This window comes from Salvia miltiorrhiza, unplaced genomic scaffold, assembly GCF_028751815.1.
Source record: "Salvia miltiorrhiza cultivar Shanhuang (shh) unplaced genomic scaffold, IMPLAD_Smil_shh fragScaff_scaffold_57_2, whole genome shotgun sequence".
NCBI classification, from domain to species: domain Eukaryota; kingdom Viridiplantae; phylum Streptophyta; class Magnoliopsida; order Lamiales; family Lamiaceae; genus Salvia; species Salvia miltiorrhiza.
This window is the reverse complement of record NW_026651470.1, coordinates 315322-333638: the sequence shown is the minus strand read 5'-3', so window position 1 is coordinate 333638 and position 18317 is coordinate 315322. Positions and strand designations below refer to the sequence as shown.

The 18317-nt window shown below is 43.9% G+C and overlaps 1 protein-coding gene across 1 annotated transcript; it reads right to left on the bottom strand.

The window, feature by feature from the left end:
- Positions 1 to 677: 677 nt before the first annotated feature.
- On the bottom strand, positions 678 to 7370 carry LOC131003008 (uncharacterized). The gene is made up of 2 exons (XM_057929485.1): positions 6339 to 7370; positions 678 to 1096 (listed from the first exon to the last, which is right to left on the bottom strand). Exon 1 carries the CDS (start codon positions 7368 to 7370, stop codon positions 6378 to 6380), a length of 993 nt encoding a protein of 330 aa, XP_057785468.1. The 3' UTR covers positions 678 to 1096; positions 6339 to 6377.
- Positions 7371 to 18317: the final 10947 nt, after the last annotated feature.

The following is an 18317-nucleotide window of genomic DNA, read 5'->3' as shown; positions in this document are numbered from 1 at the left end:
TGTTGTCTCCTTCTGGGTCCTCTTCCGGATCCTCTTCATCCGAGCTAACTTCTATAGGCTCATAGTTCTCGTCAATTTCGTGTATTCCGTTGTACTCATCGTGAATCTTCTGACCTACTGTCTCGATAAATTGCTCGAAATTTATCTTATCTACCCGACCTGGCCTTCTGACTAACAATTTATTATATATGTTATAAACCGTAAAGTAGTATGCCGGGGATACAAAATTAACTACCCTATAAGCCGCCTCGAACTTGCGGACTCGTCTTCCATGATCACCTGTCCTGAGCCACAAGTCTTTAATAGCCACTAGATTCTCTAATGCTCCCATTCTTGGGTTCCATTCTTTATTAAAGAACCGATGTTTAGCGGCTTTATGCAGCGCTACCAGGTCAACGGTGTTATCGGCCATTCTATTCAAATACAAATCAGATTATGAATACATCTTATCGTCTCTTCTAGGTCAAAAGGTCAAAAACAAAATCAATGAAAATAAATCATTAATTTTGAATAAAACAATTCAAGCTTGAAAAAAAAATTAAAATCCATCATACCTCATTAAACATAAAAATAACATTATTAAATTTACCTTGGAGTAGGAGCGCGTGTCGGAGATGTGGTGTTTAGTAAATATATATATATATATATATATATATATATATATATATATTTTTTGCAAGTCTACAGAAACGTAGACCTGCTCTGATACCACTAAATGTAACACCCTAAATATAAACTTTGATCTAATTAAATATCATATAGTATTTTCGTAAAAATATTGAAAACTCAAATAATCTAATTTCAAAACCCTGTAGAGAACCTAATAATCGAAGGTAAAACAACCAAATATCATTTTTAGAAAAATACCATACACACTAGATTGAAAACATAACACTAATTTATCAAAGTACCTAACTTTATATAAGAAAGTCAAATATGATTCACTAGAAATTCTTAAACTTTACCGTCAAAATAAACTTACTTCAAATCCTAAATTTTTCTTACCCAACAAAGAGTCTTTAATGATACTATAGAAAGCATGATTAAAATATCCTAAGCACCACACACATCCATCACGCATCTCCCTGCTCCTCGCCTGAAAAGGTTTTAAACAAATTGGGGTGAGTATTTTAAATATACTCAGTGAGGGGGAATTCATAACTAACTTTTACTTTGTCCAAACGTGAAACATAGCATATGAAATATAAAATCATAACTTCAACCATAAACCAACAACTTGCTCAAATAACAAGAGAGGAAATATGGGACATAACTTCAACCACATTTCAATACAACACTTAAGGAAGTATGAACACATGGGACATATCACTTCAACTGTGCACAGGAACATAAACTTGGCATATTGCTATATGCTCACATCATAATCTCATTCATAAATCATAGCATATGTAATCACGTTGGACATAAAATAACTTTCTCAATAAATAACTTTAACATTTTCTTGCGGAATTTAAACTTGAAATAAAGGAATTTTCATTATTTTTACCCACCTCAAATCCTTGGTAGTAAACTTGACTAACGCTTAACTCGGAGATAGAGATCCTAATTGCGCCGCACCTAATCACATAAATATAATTACTTCAATATAGACCTAACTAAAACCTTAATCTAAAATTCTATAACTAAATATATAATAAAATTTTGGTTGAGTTACATAATAAAATCTCTAAGAAATAGAAGATAAAACATACACACTGGATTACTTAAACTAAATCAAAAGAAAGAAATTTATTATTATTACAAAATTATTTATTTAACAATCCAAAATCAACTGCCACTTTAGATTTCTAAATAAAAACCGAAACTATTATTATTATTATTATTATTATTTTATCTTCTGAACCAATATTACTAATCAAATTATTAAACAATCTTAACACATTAAGCCTAATTCACTCAAGTCATAAATAAAGCTTAAAAGCTTACTTACAGAAATCGAAACATAATGGAAGAAAATTGATATATGAATTCTGATAATGAAAAGCTATAGAATCAAAATTGAGTTACTGAACTTAATCAAGGTAATAGCCTCGAAAGACGACTTTATGTTTATATAAAAAAAAATATAACTCAAATCGATACTGATATTCACGGAAACAAAATTATACTCGAACTCATCATTTTGACAGAAACAAACTTTTAACAGAAACAGAATTTTGACATCGACAATTGAGAAACAAAAACAGATCAATACTTTCGAAATTAAATTTCAAATCTGTTTTCGATGAGTTCATACTCAAATCAAATATACTCAATACTACAGATCAAATTAAAATCATACTAAATTTGAGAAAAACTCACAATTAAATAAGGTTAGAATTTAATCTTACCAGATTTCTTGATTTCTGGCAACAGCTAAAACTTGAATACTTGAAGAACTTAAACAAGAGAATTTTTGAGAGCTTTTGAATGGTTGTGAAAAGAAAGAAGTTGGCAGAATATAAAGTCGAAGAATGAGAATTTTTCGACGATCAGTTTGTGAAACCGTTTGTGCAAGTTTTCAGAAAAGGAGAGGGGATCAGAACGGTTTTCACACGTTCACAGCGACAGGAACGGTTCATTTAAATTATCGAAACTGATTACGGAAATACTGGTGTTCTGATATTATATCAGATAAAATTAAAGTAGGTCATATACCTAGCCTACTAACATAAACTAAAGCCCAATAATTATATACAACAAATTAATTCATCCTAAGGCCCAAATAAAATAAATAAATAAATATGTTCTAGGCGCAATTTCAGACTCCTGCAATCCCCTACACATAAACTCAAGAATAAAACATAAAGAGACTATTTTCTAGAATTTTAATAAATCATTAAATCTCAAAATAGAAATAATAATAAAATGTGGGATGTTACAACCCTTCCCACTTAAAATAATTTCGTCCTCGAAATTGGGTCTTACCAGGTTTAATAAGTGACTGGTACTTTGCTAATATTTCATCCTCATTTTCCCAAGTCGCTTCCTCCTCCCCGTGTCGACTCCATTGCACTTTGATTAATGTCACTTGTCGATTTCGCAGGTGGTGTGTCTTCCTATCGAGTATGGCAATAGGCTCTTCTTCATAGGTCAAATCCTTATTGATTTGTACCTCCTCATGACTAATTGCATGTCTTGGCTCGTGCAAATACTTTCTTAGCATGGAGACATGAAAGACATTATGCACCAATGACATATTAGGCGGTAAAGCCAAACGATAAGCTACGTCTCCAATCCTATCCAAGATTTCAAAAGGTCCAATAAATCGGGGTCTTAACTTCCCTCTTTTGCCAAATCTTAAAATCCCTTTCATCGGTGCTATTTTGAGGAAGACCTTCTCTCCAACCTCAAAATGCAAATCCTTTCTCCTTTTATTGGCATACGACCGTTGTCGATCTTGGGCAGTCTTGATTCTTTCTCGAATTCCTTCTACTATCTCGACTGTCCTCTCGACTATCTCAGGACCCAAAATTTTTCTCTCACCAACCTCATCCCAATACATCGGCGACCTACACTTTCGCCCATATAACGCCTCATAAGGAGCCATTCCAATACTTGAGTGATAGCTATTATTATAAGCAAATTCCACCAATGGCAAGTGGCTTTCCCAACTACCTCCTAGGTCTAGAACACAAGTTCGAAGCATATCCTCTAAAGTTTGGATTGTCCTTTCAGATTGTCCATCTGTTTGAGGGTGATACGCTGTTGAGAACTTTAATTTAGTACCCATGGCAGTATGCAAGCTCTTCCAAAATCTCGAGGAAGCATCTTCTTTTCTGGTGCCCACACGGAAGAAACTCCAAGGTTAAGCGTGCTTGGCTTGGAGCAATTCCGGGATGGGTGACCCCCTGGGAAGTTTCTCAGGGAGCGTGCGAGTGAGGACAAAACACGCTAGAAAAGACTCGTATTGGTCTGTGGGGACAGCCGTCAACTCTGGAGTCGGGCTGTTACAGGCACCTGTAACAGCCCGACTCCAGAGTTGACGGCTGTCCCCACAGACCAATACGAGTCTTTTCTAGCGTGTTTTGTCCTCACTCGCACGCTCCCTGAGAAACTTCCCAGGGGGTCACCCATCCCGGAATTGCTCCAAGCCAAGCACGCTTAACCTTGGAGTTTCTTCCGTGTGGGCACCAGAAAAGAAGATGCATCTTATTGATATGAGTAGCCCAATCAAATCCTTTAAGCTCTCCTCGAATATGCAGTCCCATACCTGCATATTCTCGGAATCCCTCTCGTTCGGGTGTGTTCCGGTTCATCCCTGCGCCCCTCCGCTTGGAAGTCTTAACCGGAGCCGCTCTTTGTCCGTGCCTCTTTGCACCGGCGATCACTCCGTACTTCGTCCCCGGGCGTCACAGGCCCACCAGCTTCCGCTTGGTTCGTCCCCGAACCACACCGTACTGGGAGAGGTTCGGCTCTGATACCACCTGTAACAGCCCGACTCCAGAGTTGACGGCTGTCCCCACAGACCAATACGAGTCTTTTCTAGCGTGTTTTGTCCTCACTCGCACGCTCCCTGAGAAACTTCCCAGGGGGTCACCCATCCCGGAATTGCTCCAAGCCAAGCACGCTTAACCTTGGAGTTTCTTCCGTGTGGGCACCAGAAAAGAAGATGCATCTTATTGATATGAGTAGCCCAATCAAATCCTTTAAGCTCTCCTCGAATATGCAGTCCCATACCTGCATATTCTCGGAATCCCTCTCGTTCGGGTGTGTTCCGGTTCATCCCTGCGCCCCTCCGCTTGGAAGTCTTAACCGGAGCCGCTCTTTGTCCGTGCCTCTTTACCTTCGATTATTAGGTTCTCTACAGGGTTTTGAAATTAGATTATTTGAGTTTTCAATATTTTTACGAAAATACTATATGATATTTAATTAGATCAAAGTTTATATTGGTGCCGTGATCAACCTTTGCTTCAACTCTTGGAAACTTTGCTCACACTTTTCTGTCCACTCAAACTTTACTCCTTTCTTAGTCAGTTGTGTGAGTGCTCCAGCAATCTTAGAAAATCCTTCAATGAATCTTCTATAATATCCAGCTAATCCAAGAAAGCTCCTTACATCCGCGACATTTGTTGGAGTTTTCCAATTACTAACCGCTTCCACCTTTGAAGGATCTACCTCAATTCCTTCGGCTGTAATTACATGTCCAAGAAATGCAACTCTATCTAACCAAAATTCACATTTTTTAAACTTGGCATATAACTTCTCATTCCTCAAAGTTTCCAGCACAGTTCGTAAATGTAACTCGTGTTCTTCCTTATTTTTTGAATACACTAAGATATCATCGATAAATACGATAACAAATTGATCCAAATAAGGGTGGAAAACTCTATTCATCAAATCCATGAACACTGCTGGTGCATTAGACAACCCAAAAGGCATCACTACAAACTCATAATGCCCATATCTTGTTCTAAACGCTGTTTTTTGAACGTCACTCTGCTTCACCTTCAACTGGTGGTAGCCCGACCTTAGATCTATCTTTGAAAACACTCCTGCACCTTTTAGTTGATCAAAAAGATCTTCAATTCTTGGTAGCGGATATTTATTCTTTATCGTGAGTTGATTCAACTCGCGATAGTCTATACACATTCTCATGCTTCCATCCTTCTTCTTGACAAACAACACTGGTGCTCCCCAAGGTGATACACTAGGTCGTATATACCCCTTGTCTAACAGTTCTTGAATTTGTACCTTCAATTCCGCCAACTCTTTTGGTGCCATCCTATAAGGTGCTTTAGATGTTGGTGCTGCTCCAGGCATCAAATCAATTGTGAACTCAACTTTTCGGTCTGGTGGTAATCCTGGTATCTCCTCTGGGAAAACATCAGGATATTCTCGAACAATTGATATGCTATCAATCGTCAGCTCCGTTGATTCTACTCCTATCATATTCACTAGAAACCCTTGGCAGTTATCCTTCTTCAACATTTTCACAGCCTTCATCGCTGATACTATTCTTGGTAGACCACCAATCTTAGCTCCATGAAACACAAATTCTTCTTCATTTGGTCTAGAGATCACCACCTCTCTACTACGACATCGGATTGTGGCATAATTTCTACTCAACCAGTCCATACCAAGTATCAAATCAAAATCTCTCATCTCTAATGCAAACAAACTGGCTTCTAGTTCTTTCTCACCCAACTTTAATCTAACTCTCTTAATCATCATGTTGGTGTTCAAGGTTCGTCCTGAAGGGATGCTTACGCTAAGATCTATGTTCTCTATTTCAACAGATTTTCCAATTTTCATAAACAACTCATGAGATATGAACGAATGAGATGCACCAGAATCAAACAAAACTAATGTAGGTATTCCAAAGACAGATATCATACCTGACATAGTTCCATCATTTCCTTCAGCCTCCTGCTGTGTTAAAGCAAACAATCGTGCATTTCCTCCAGTTCTTGGCTCATTCGCTCTTCCTTTAGGACATGTATTTGCAAAATGTCCCGGCTCAGCACATTAAAACAAACTCCTTTGTTCCACAGACACTTGCCTGCGTGAAACTTCTTGCATTCCGGGCACTGAGGTCGCTGTGCTCCTCCTGGACGTACTTCTCCTATCTTCTTATTTGGAAAGTTTTCCTTCCCCTTGTTACTGATGTCAAACTTTCTCTTCCCACTGTTGTCTCCAGCTTTGAATGGCACAACATCAGTCTCCAAACCAGTTGCTACCTCGTGAGCTCGTCTCACCGCCAATCCATAATCCACAATCTCTTGTCCCGCCAAAATACCCCGAATTTCAGGTCGAAGCCCTCTTAAGAACCGATCAGCCTTAAGATCCTCAGTATTCACCATACGAGTAGCATAGCGAGCCAAAAGATTGAACTTTCTCTCGTATTCTGTGACTGACATGGTTCCTTGTTTGAGATCCAGGAATTCTGCTTGCTTTTGATTTCGGTACGAACGTGGGAAATACTTGTCCATTACAACTTCCTTGAACCTATTCCAAGTAAGTCCTTGACGCTGAGCCTCAGTCATTCCATTCTTATACGACCTCCACCAATGACCGGCATCTTCAGTGAATTGGAAAGTTGCACAGGACACTTTGTGCGCGTCAGCACACTCTATGTGCTCAAATATCCTTTCCAATTCCATCACCCACTCCTCAAGTGCTAACGGCCCACTCTTTCCATCAAATCTTGGAGGTGCATAACGACGGAACTGCTCAATCACTTGATTGGTTTGTATTTGAGCCGGTGCATTGTTAGGAAGATTATGCACTTGAGTTTGCTGTTGGACAAAACCTTGGAGTGCAGTAATCAAATTTTGTATTAAGTTTCCATCGCCAACATTTGCTTCTGCATCATTCCCGGTGTTGTCATTGAGATTTGGATTGTTTCTTTGTGGACGTCCCCGTCTCATTTTCCTAGAAATTCAACATAATTACTTGTTGAATATATAAATAAGGGATAGATATATTTATATATATATATATATTTATATATATATATATATATATTAAAGGCATATACCTTCACTTACTAACATCACATAATATTCAACTTATAATATTGAATAATAACTCAATAAAACATTCAAAACACAAAGAAATCTTGTCCAATATTATTATATCCTGGCAAAAATAAATAATCCAAAGAAATGACTTGTTCTCAAATCCATAACTAAAATTCAAGGGAAAACAAAATAACATAATAAAATCTCAAAGGTGATCCTAACTTCTAATCCTCATACTCATCATCATTGCAGATAACAGATTCGTCATCTGCATTGTTGTCTCCTTCTGGGTCCTCTTCCGGATCCTCTTCATCCGAGCTAACTTCTATAGGCTCATAGTTCTCGTCAATTTCGTGTATTCCGTTGTACTCATCGTGAATCTTCTGACCTACTGTCTCGATAAATTGCTCGAAATTTATCTTATCTACCCGACCTGGCCTTCTGACTAACAATTTATTATATATGTTATAAACCGTAAAGTAGCCCGGGGACGAAGTGCGGAGTGATCGCCGGTGCAAAAGAGGCACGGACAAAGAGCGGCTCCGGTTAAGACTTCCAAGCGGAGGGGCGCAGGGATGAACCGGGACACACCCGAACGAGAGGGATTCCGAGAATATGCAGGTATGGGACTGCATATTCGAGGAGAGCTTAAAGGATTTGATTGAGCTACTCATATCAATAAGATGCATCTTCTTTTCTGGTGCCCACACGGAAGAAACTCCAAGGTTAAGCGTGCTTGGCTTGGAGCAATTCCGGGATGGGTGACCCCCTGGGAAGTTTCTCAGGGAGCGTGCGAGTGAGGACAAAACACGCTAGAAAAGACTCGTATTGGTCTGTGGGGACAGCCGTCAACTCTGGAGCCGGGCTGTTACAGGCCCACCAGCTTCCGCTTGGTTCGTCCCCGAACCACACCGTACTGGGAGAGGTTCGGCTCTGATACCACCTGTAACAGCCCGGCTCCAGAGTTGACGGCTGTCCCCACAGACCAATACGAGTCTTTTCTAGCGTGTTTTGTCCTCACTCGCACGCTCCCTGAGAAACTTCCCAGGGGGTCACCCATCCCGGAATTGCTCCAAGCCAAGCACGCTTAACCTTGGAGTTTCTTCCGTGTGGGCACCAGAAAAGAAGATGCATCTTATTGATATGAGTAGCTCAATCAAATCCTTTAAGCTCTCCTCGAATATGCAGTCCCATACCTGCATATTCTCGGAATCCCTCTCGTTCGGGTGTGTCCCGGTTCATCCCTGCGCCCCTCCGCTTGGAAGTCTTAACCGGAGCCGCTCTTTGTCCGTGCCTCTTTTGCACCGGCGATCACTCCGCACTTCGTCCCCGGGCGTCACAGACAGAGAGAGGTTGAGAGGCAGAGAGAGATCGATAGGGAAAAAGAGAGATGGGATGAGGGGCTTACCTCAGGTGGCTAAGGCAGGGAGGACGACAGGGAGACGTTCAGGCGGCGGCAGTAGCATCGGCGGTGGCAGAGTTCATCGGAGAAGGGGAACTGAAGGCGGAAATTTAGAGAACCCTAGGTAGCTTTAATTTGAGGAATTGGGGAAAGAGAAAAGATATAAAGGAGGGGGAAGGAGAGACGCGACCTCGCCGCGCCGGAGGCGGCGAGAACTGGCGACGTCCGCCGGGGAAGGAAACGGCCCAAAGAGAAGCCCAATACCCCATTCCCTTTCTTCAACCTCGCTGATACACTGATACACACACCATCAAACGGATCTCTCTCTCTCTCTCACCAAAATCCGCCCCTCCTCCCTCAGAAATCCACCGCTGCGGAAGCTCGCCGGAGCAACGGCGGTAAGCCTCTTCAGAGCGGAGAGAGAGACAGTAGAAGGCAGAAGCCGCCAGATTGTGATTTGCGTTTCTTAAACTTCAATCGTATGAAATATTAGTATAATTGTATCTATTGTTATTTTTTAAAATTTAATATAATAAAATATAAATTAATATAATAAATAAATTAATTAATTTAATAATAAACCGGTTAATCGGTTTAACCGATTAACCAACCGGTTAAACCGATGAACCGGTTAACGGAAGAACCTATAACCGAAAACCGAACCGAACCGATAAAAGTCGGTTATCGGTTAACCGATAACCGATTTTTCGGTTCGGTTACGGTTATAACCGGATAACTGGAACCGATTTACGAGCCCTATACTCAGTGCTGTACGAATGATACTTCTGGCCATATTAATGCCATTAGTGTCATATACTTGTGTGCTGATATTATTTAGATGAGTACAATTATATGACCATTTTGAACACTTTCCCGTAGGGTTTAGATTATCCATTTATGATTTAGATTATCATTTAGGGTTTAGATTCTCATTTATAGTTTAAATTCTCCATTTAGTGTGCTGCATATATGGTACTTATGCCCATATTAGTGTCATTAATGCCATGTACTCTTTTATGTAGTGTTGCACGAATAGTACTTATGGTCATATTAGTGTCATTAGTGCTGTTGGGTCATTGAGGGTTGAAAGGACATGTGTATGAGGGGGAATACACCTGTAGTCTTTAGTTTCTTCAGTCGCTTCTTTTACCTGTAATCTTCAATCGAGATATTAAAGCTAAGGGTTTTGGTATCATCAAAATTAGGGTAGATATTTCTTCCAATTTCCAACAAGTGCCATATACTTAGATTTTTTTTGGTTCCGATTCGCCCTAATTAAGGGCAAAACAGTCTTTACACGTAATAAATGGCCAGTTTTTGTGTTTTTTCAATTAATGACTGTAGTGGATAAAATCCGACTGACCAGAAGTCAGCGGAACCCTCGCTAGAGGGACTAGCGAATTCTCTGCTCGGGGTGACTTCCCTGCTCGCCGCGATTCCTCTGCTCGGGGCGACCTCCCTGCTCGCCGCGATTCCTCTGGCGCCTCGCCAGAGGAATCAGCGAAGTCCTCTGCTCTGGTAGAGGAGCGACCCCTCTGCTCTGACAGCGGCATGATCTCTCTGCTCGGGCAGAGGCGTGACCCCTCCGTCCTGGCAGCGGCACCATAGTAAACATCTCAACACGAAAGCAAACAAACGGAATTATACGCTTACGAAAACCTAGTCAAACGTGGGTGACTAGGTCAAACGAAAGTCGCGGAAGATCATTTCCTAAAAATTCGGAGCCGCTAGGGTTTCAAAGAACATTCCAACAAACCCTAGAAGGGCAGCGACTTGGAGAGAAAGAAAGGAACGAGGTCAGGGATACGATCCCCCAAATATCGGAACGACCAGGGTTTAAGGGGACGTGCCAGCAAAACCCTAGCCGTCAGGCCCATACCTATATATACTACTTCATTAACACAATGAGGGGAGGCCGTCATTAAAATTCAGACTGATACTTACGATCATTCCCATTCCAACACATTCTCTAGCACTCTTCTGCCTCCACGCTCCCAGCCTTAGGTTCTCCGGTGATCAGATCAACCGGGACGACCCAACGGCCCTCGCTAATTGCTCAATCACTTTCACCTCCATCGACCAAATCGATCCGATTCCCTATTTCATTTACTTTCCATTGCTTTCGATACGATTTTTATTATTATTTACTGACTTGAGCGTCGGAGGCCCTTCCATCGACACCCCCACCGGTGCTCTTCGGAGGGCTATAACGTTATTTGTGGTCTCAGGTTGCTAGTGCCCGTCGATCCTGACGTGACTGACGTCATTTCCGTGATTGTTGGATTCATCCCCCACAATTTGGCGCCTACCGTGGGGCCCTAGCAATCAAGCGAATCAACGCACTTTCCATAAATTTCTACGAGCATCGATCATGTCTGACGATCGTGACGGATCTGAAACTCCCGATGCTCCCCACGGGAATGCTCAGGCTGACCTAGCCGCCCAGATCGCCGCCCTGACTGAACAGATGAATCAGGAGCGAGAGAGGTGCAAAAAGTTGAAAAGGGAGAATGCCAACTTGTACGACCGTCTCGAGGCTATGGAGCCTATCGAAATCATCGAACCTCTTGGCTTCCGAGCCCAAGTGTCTTCCATGCAGCCTCTGGGAGATACACCGATCACTCGCAGGGACGGATCCAGCCACCCCGTGACGGATCCGTCATCTTCGGTAAGAAACCGTAATGTGGTTGGTAACCAGACTGACACTGGTCGTGTGACTTTGAATGCAGGTATTAACATGACAACATCAGCGTTGGAGCAAATGCGGGAACATGGGCAACCCAACCCGGACGCTAGAACGTCAGGAACTCCTCGACAAGATGGAACGACCATCACCGGAGGACAACATGCTCGAACCATCTTCACCACACCGGGCGTAACAATGAGCAATGCCGCCGTTGGAGGCGCACAACCTACCATACTAGGGCCAAATCAAACAGCCGCGCCGCCAAGCCAGGTTAACCAACAGCCTGACGGACACGGTCCAAGGGAGTTCACCCAAGACTAGCTGTTCACCAATGAATTCACTCAACCAGCCACAACCGGCCCATACGCAATCAGAGATGGAGAATTGGCGAGAAAGCTAGCGGAAATGAAGGCCTTGATCCAGCAAATTCCCGGTGTCCCGGCACCCATCCACAAAAGTTCAGAGAACTGCTATGCCGACTCGCCATTTGTGGATGAAATTGCCTTGGTGGAAATGCCCATCAAGTTTAGCTTTCCGAGCATGCAAATGTTCGACGGCACGACGGATCCAACCGACCACATCGCTCAGTACAAACAAAGGATGTTCACTGCCGCAATTCCTCGAGAATTGAGGCAGGCCTGCATGTGTAAGGGGTTCGGTTCTAGTCTGACAGGACCGGCCCTCCAGTGGTACACTAACCTTCCAAATTATTCTATTTCAAGTTTTGCTCAACTAACAGATATATTTGTGCAGCAATATGCTAGTAGCAGGAAACTTGAGAAGATTTCGGAGGATCTTTACGCCGTGGTGCAACAACGTGGTGAGTCTCTTCGAGGCTATATCAGCCGATTCAACAAAGAAAAGGTGTCCATCACCAATTGTAACACCCAAACAGCGGTCACCGCCTTCCGAAAGGGTCTTCTACCCGACTCAGACCTCTACAAAGACCTCACCAAATACCCTTGTAGAACCATGAAGGACGTCCTTGCCAAGGCATGGGCACAAATCAAATGGGAGGAAGATCAATACAGCCACCACCGATCTTCACCAAGCAGAAACTCTAGAAGAGACTCCAGGGTTGATAGGAGGACAAATGATAGGCGGTCTGAGCTTTACCCATCTCCACGATAAGAATACAGAAGGAGACAGTATGACCAACCTTACGAAACGCGACCACGTGAAAGGGCCAAGATACCGGAGTACAACTTATCTATCTCGCCAGCCGAGGCGGTCTTAGCTCTCAAAAATTTAGGCAACAAAGTCAAATGACCAGAAAGGATGAGGGCCCCAGCCGACCAGAGGGACAGGTCCAAGTGGTGTGAGTTCCATGCAGACCATGGGCATCGGACAGAGGATTGCATCGCCCTCAGATTGGAAGTGGCCCACCTACTAAATCAAGGCCACCTCACCGATTACCTAACCGAAAAGGGCAAGCTTACCCTATAACAAGGAAGGGAAAGACAAGAGAAACACAGAGACGACAGCCCACCAAACCCGCCACATCATGAGAGAACTGTGAATGTGATATCCGGAGGCTCCGAAGTCAGCGGAATCACCCACTCAGCCGCCAAGAGACACGCCAGACAGGCTAGATCAAGCAAAACAGTGGCTCCGCCTTCCGGCAAAGCTGGACCAACGGATCCAACCCTAACAATCAGCTTTGCAACATCCGAATCAGACAAGCTTCTACACCCTCATCATGATGCTTTAGTTATTTCCATTTATATTGCTAACTGTTTAACAAAGCGTGTGCTAATAGACAATGGTAGCTCTGCCAATATTTTGTTTTTCAGTGCATACAGGGAGATGGGTTTGGACGAGTCCAAACTAATCAAGAAAGCGGCCGTACTCGTTGGCTTCAGTGGCGAGAGTACGACTACTGTAGGGGAGATCGATCTTCCCGTTTACGCAGAGGGAGTCAACCTTTCCACTAGGTTTCTCGTGGTAGACGCCCCATCAGCATACAACGTCATCCTAGGCCGTTCATGGATCCACGAAATGGAAGCAGTACCATCTACCTATCATCAAGTCATACGATTCCCAACCAAGTGGGGAGTTAAGGAGATCAAGGGAGAGCAGAAGGACTCCAGGGCGTGCTACCAAACCACTATGAAGGCGAAAAACCCATCCTTATAGCAATTACAACAAGAAGCCCCGCCCCATTCAAAGCACATGGGAGAACAGGAACACCCACATCATACCTTGCAGTGCACTCAAGACATAAGTCAGCACACGGAGCTGCAGAGAAGTCGAAGCTGCCAGAGCAGCGGAATCGACAAAGGCCAGAGCAGCGAAGTCGGCGAGCTGCCAGAGCAGAGGAGTCGAAGCTGCCAGAGTAGTGAAATCGACAAAAGCCAGAGCAGCGAAGTCGACAACGGCCAGAGCAGCGAAGTCGGCGAGCTGCCAGAGCAGAGGAGTTGAAGCTGCCATAGCATCGAAATCAACAAAGGTCAGCGCAGCGAAGTCACCGAGGTGCCAGAGAGAAAGTTTAAATCAGTGAGGTGCCAGAGCAGAGAAATCGAAATCTGCAGAGCAGAGAAGTCAGAGTCTGCAGAGCAGAGAAATCGAACGAAGAGACCACGCAGCCTGATCGAGGAGGAGATGGTGGAGATAGATGAAATTCAAATTAATTCGAGCTTTCCGGACCACAAAGTTCGGATTGGAGCACAACTCGAACCAGAGCTCAGAGAGAAACTTATCAATTTCCTATCTGATTACTACGATTGTTTCGCTTGGTCCCACGAGGACATGACAGGGATTGACCCTAATATTATTGTTCACAGGTTACCGGTCACCCCGGGCTACCCGCCGAGGAAACAGAAACGTAGAAAGTTTGCACCAGAGAGGAACCAAGTAGTTAATGATGAAGTCACGAAGCTCCTCAAGAATGGACTCATTCGAGAGGTCCACTATCCCGAATGGCTCGCAAATGTGGTGGTGGTCAAGAAAAAGAACGACAAATGGCGGGTCTGCATCGACTTCACTGACCTCAACAAGGCGTGCCCGAAAGACTCGTTCCCACTGCCACACATCGACATGCTAGTGGATGCGACAGCAGGCCATGAACTGATGAGTTTCATGGACGCATATTTGGGATATCATCAGATACGGATGCACCCTGACGATGAGGAGAAGACGGCCTTCATGACCAACGTAGCATTATATTGCTACAAGTATATGCCATTCGGGTTGAAGAACGCGGGAGCAACCTATCAGCGCTTGGTCAATCGGATGTTTGCAAGTTTGTTGGGGCAGACAATGGAAGTCTACATCGACGACATGTTGGTCAAGTCCATCCACACGAAGGACCACATTGATCACTTGAGGGAGACATTTGAAATTCTTAGAAAATACAATATGAAGCTAAATCCTACTAAATGCTCCTTTGGTGTCAATGCAGGGAAATTCTTAGGTTACATGGTTACTCAGCGGGGAATAGAGGCAAACCCGGCTCAGATTGAGTCAATCCAGGGAATCCCTTCCCCCACGTGCGTGAAGGACGTTCAGAAATTGACAGGAAGGATAGCCGCATTAAGCCGCTTTATCTCAAGATCATCCGAAAAATGCCACCTCTTCTTCAACACCTTGAGGAAGTCAAGAACATTTGAGTGGACAGAAGAATGTGAGGAAGCGCTAAAGCAGCTTAAGCAATACTTGACTAGCCCACCCTTACTCGCAAAACCGAAAGACCACGAGACCTTGTTGGTCTATCTGTCCGTCTCTGATACAGCCGTCAGCGCCGTGTTGGTCAGAGAGGAAGAGGAAAAGCAGTCACCAATCTACTACGTGAGCAAGTCACTACTTGATGCAGAGACCCGATACAACCAGCTAGAGAAGCTGGCCCTCGCACTGGTCCATGCAGCGAGAAAGTTACGTCCATACTTCCAATGCCATCCGGTCGTAGTCGCCACGACTTACCCCTTAAAGGCCATACTCCATAAGCCGGAACTATCCGGCCGACTGACAAAATGGGCAGTGGAATTGAGCGAATACGACATCACATATAAACCACAGACCGCACTTAAATCTCAGGTATTAGCCGATTTTGTTGTCGACTTTGCACCTAACCTTACTATACAGGCTGACAAAGAGTTATGCTGTCTGACGGAAGAACCAGACCAAACGGGAACTTGGAAACTATATGTTGATGGATCCAGCAACGTACGAGGGAGCGGACTTGGAATCATCCTCTCATCACCACGAGGAGACAACATTGAGCGGTCAATCCGATGTGATTTCAAAACCACCAACAATGAGGCTGAATATGAAGCCATGATAGCTGGACTCGGACTAGCTAAAGAAATTGGGGTAAAACGCATTAACGTATTTAGTGATTCTCAACTTGTAGTTAACCAGATGCAGGGTACATTTCAAGCCAAAGATGCGAAAATGACGGCTTACTTGGGCAAGACGAAAGAACTCCAATCGGGCTTTGAAGAGTTTACCATCAATCAAGTGCCGAGGGTGGAAAATGGCCACGCTGATGCCTTGGCCAATCTGGGGTCAGCAATTCAGATCGCACAACCTAAAACAATAACGATCACTTGCCTTCAATATCCAGCAATACAAAGAGACGAGGCCGAGGAACACGTGACTGCAATATCAGTCGGACAAACGTGGATGACCCCAATAATGGAATATCTCGAAAGAGAAATACTCCCAGATGATCGGAATGACGCACGTCGAATTAAAGCTCAGGCCGCACGGTTCTGCATCATCCGAGGTAAACTGTATAAACGTTCATTTACCGGTCCATACTTGAAATGCATTAACCCTGCAGAAGCAAGATACGTCTTGTCCGAGCTCAGGAGGTGAATGTGGCAATCACTCAGGAGGAAGAAGCCTCGCACACCGCGCTTTAACCAGCGGTTACTATTGGCCCACCATGAAAACTGACGCAGCTAATTATGCTAGAAAGTGCGACAAATGTCAACGATTCGCCCAAGTATCACACCTGCCCCCGGAGCCCCTGACCGCTATCACTTCACCATGGCCATTCATGAAATGGGGGATGGATATTGTAGGCAAACTGCCCACTGCACCCGGGCAGAAGGTATACATATTGGCAGTGACCGATTATTTCAGCAAATGGATAGAAGCAGAATCTTTCCACCAAGTTCGTGACAAAGAAGTCAAGGGGTTCATATGGAAGAACGTGATCTGTCGGTATGGGGTGCCCAAGGAGATCGTCACGGACAACGGGTCCCAATTCATAAGCGCAGACTTTCAAGATTTTTGCAAGTTTTGGAACATCAAGCTAAGCTTCTCAACGCCAAGGTACCCCCAAGCCAACGGGCAAGCGGAATCCTCCAACAAAACCATCATGAACACCTTGAAGAAACGACTAGAGAAGGCCAAGGGAAGGTGGGCAGATGAGTTACCAGGCGTGCTATGGTCCTACCGAACAACTACAAGAACAGCAACAGGGGAAACACCATTCTCCCTCGCCTATGGGATGGAGGCAGTAATCCCAACAGAAAGCGAAGTACCCACCGCCAGACATGAGCTCACGACAGACGACGGGAATCAAGAGGCCATGTGTCACGAATTAGATCTCCTCGACGAGAAACGGAACAAAGTAAACATCAGACTAGCTTCCTACCAACAAAGCATCGCCAGACACTACAACAAACATATCCGCACTCGCATATTTAAGCCGGGCGATTGGGTGTTGCGAAAAGTGTTCCAGAACACCAAGGAAACAAGTGCGGGTAAATTAGCCCCGAATTGGGAAGGACCATATCTGATCACCAAAGTGGTTGGACGTGGAGCATACAAGTTACGATCGACAGACGGACGTGAAATCAACAACAGTTGGAACTCCCTACATCTCAAGCAATACCACGCTTGATCCTAAACTCTACAAATTTTACTTTATTTCAATAAGGTCTTCCGAGACCCATATCATCTACTACAATTACTGACCTTTGCATGCAGGTCAGAACTACATTCGGGCTTGATCCCTTAATTGGGTATGTAGGCAGCTCTAAGGAGCGCAGCCCCCCTCCCCCTCCACACCCAGGGGGGAACAATTTTCACATATAAGGCGCAAGCCCCATCTCGCCCCGAACACCTTGGATTTAGCCTTAAGTTTATCAACTAAGTCTAAATGGGGGGGATAAAATTTTATGTCAAAGGCTCACGCCCATCTCACTCCGAACTTCTTGAATTTAGACTTAAGTTTCAACAACTAAGTCTAAATGGGGGGAAGAAAACTTCATTTAAAAAACGCAAGCCCGGAAGAAAACTTCATTTAAAAGACGCAAGCCCGGAAGAAAACTTCATTTAAAAGACGCAAGCCTGGAAGAAAACTTCATTTAAAAGACGCAAGCCCGTCCCACCCCAAACGTCCTGAATTTAGACTTAAGTTTCAACAACGAAGTCTAAATGGGGGGAAGAACTTACTTATACAAGGCACAAGCCCGTTTTTCGAACCTAAGGTAAAAACCCATCGTGTCCGTCAGCGCAAAGTGCGCCTCTCCCAAATTGAATTTTTTTTTCGCTTTGCCAGAGAAATCACACTCGCCAGAGAAATGGCTCTTGCCAGAGAAATGGCTTCGCCAGAGAAATGACTCTCGCCAGAGAAATCGCACTCTCCAGAGGAATGGCTCGTGTCAGAGAAACGGCCTTCGCCGGAAAAATCACCAAAAGAGCGGGGAAATCTCCCGCCTAGGGGAAAATTTACTCTTATGCCTTCGATCACGCGAGGCGCATGTTTTAGCTACGAATTTACTATCTTAAAACCAGCATGGGTTTATAAATAGCC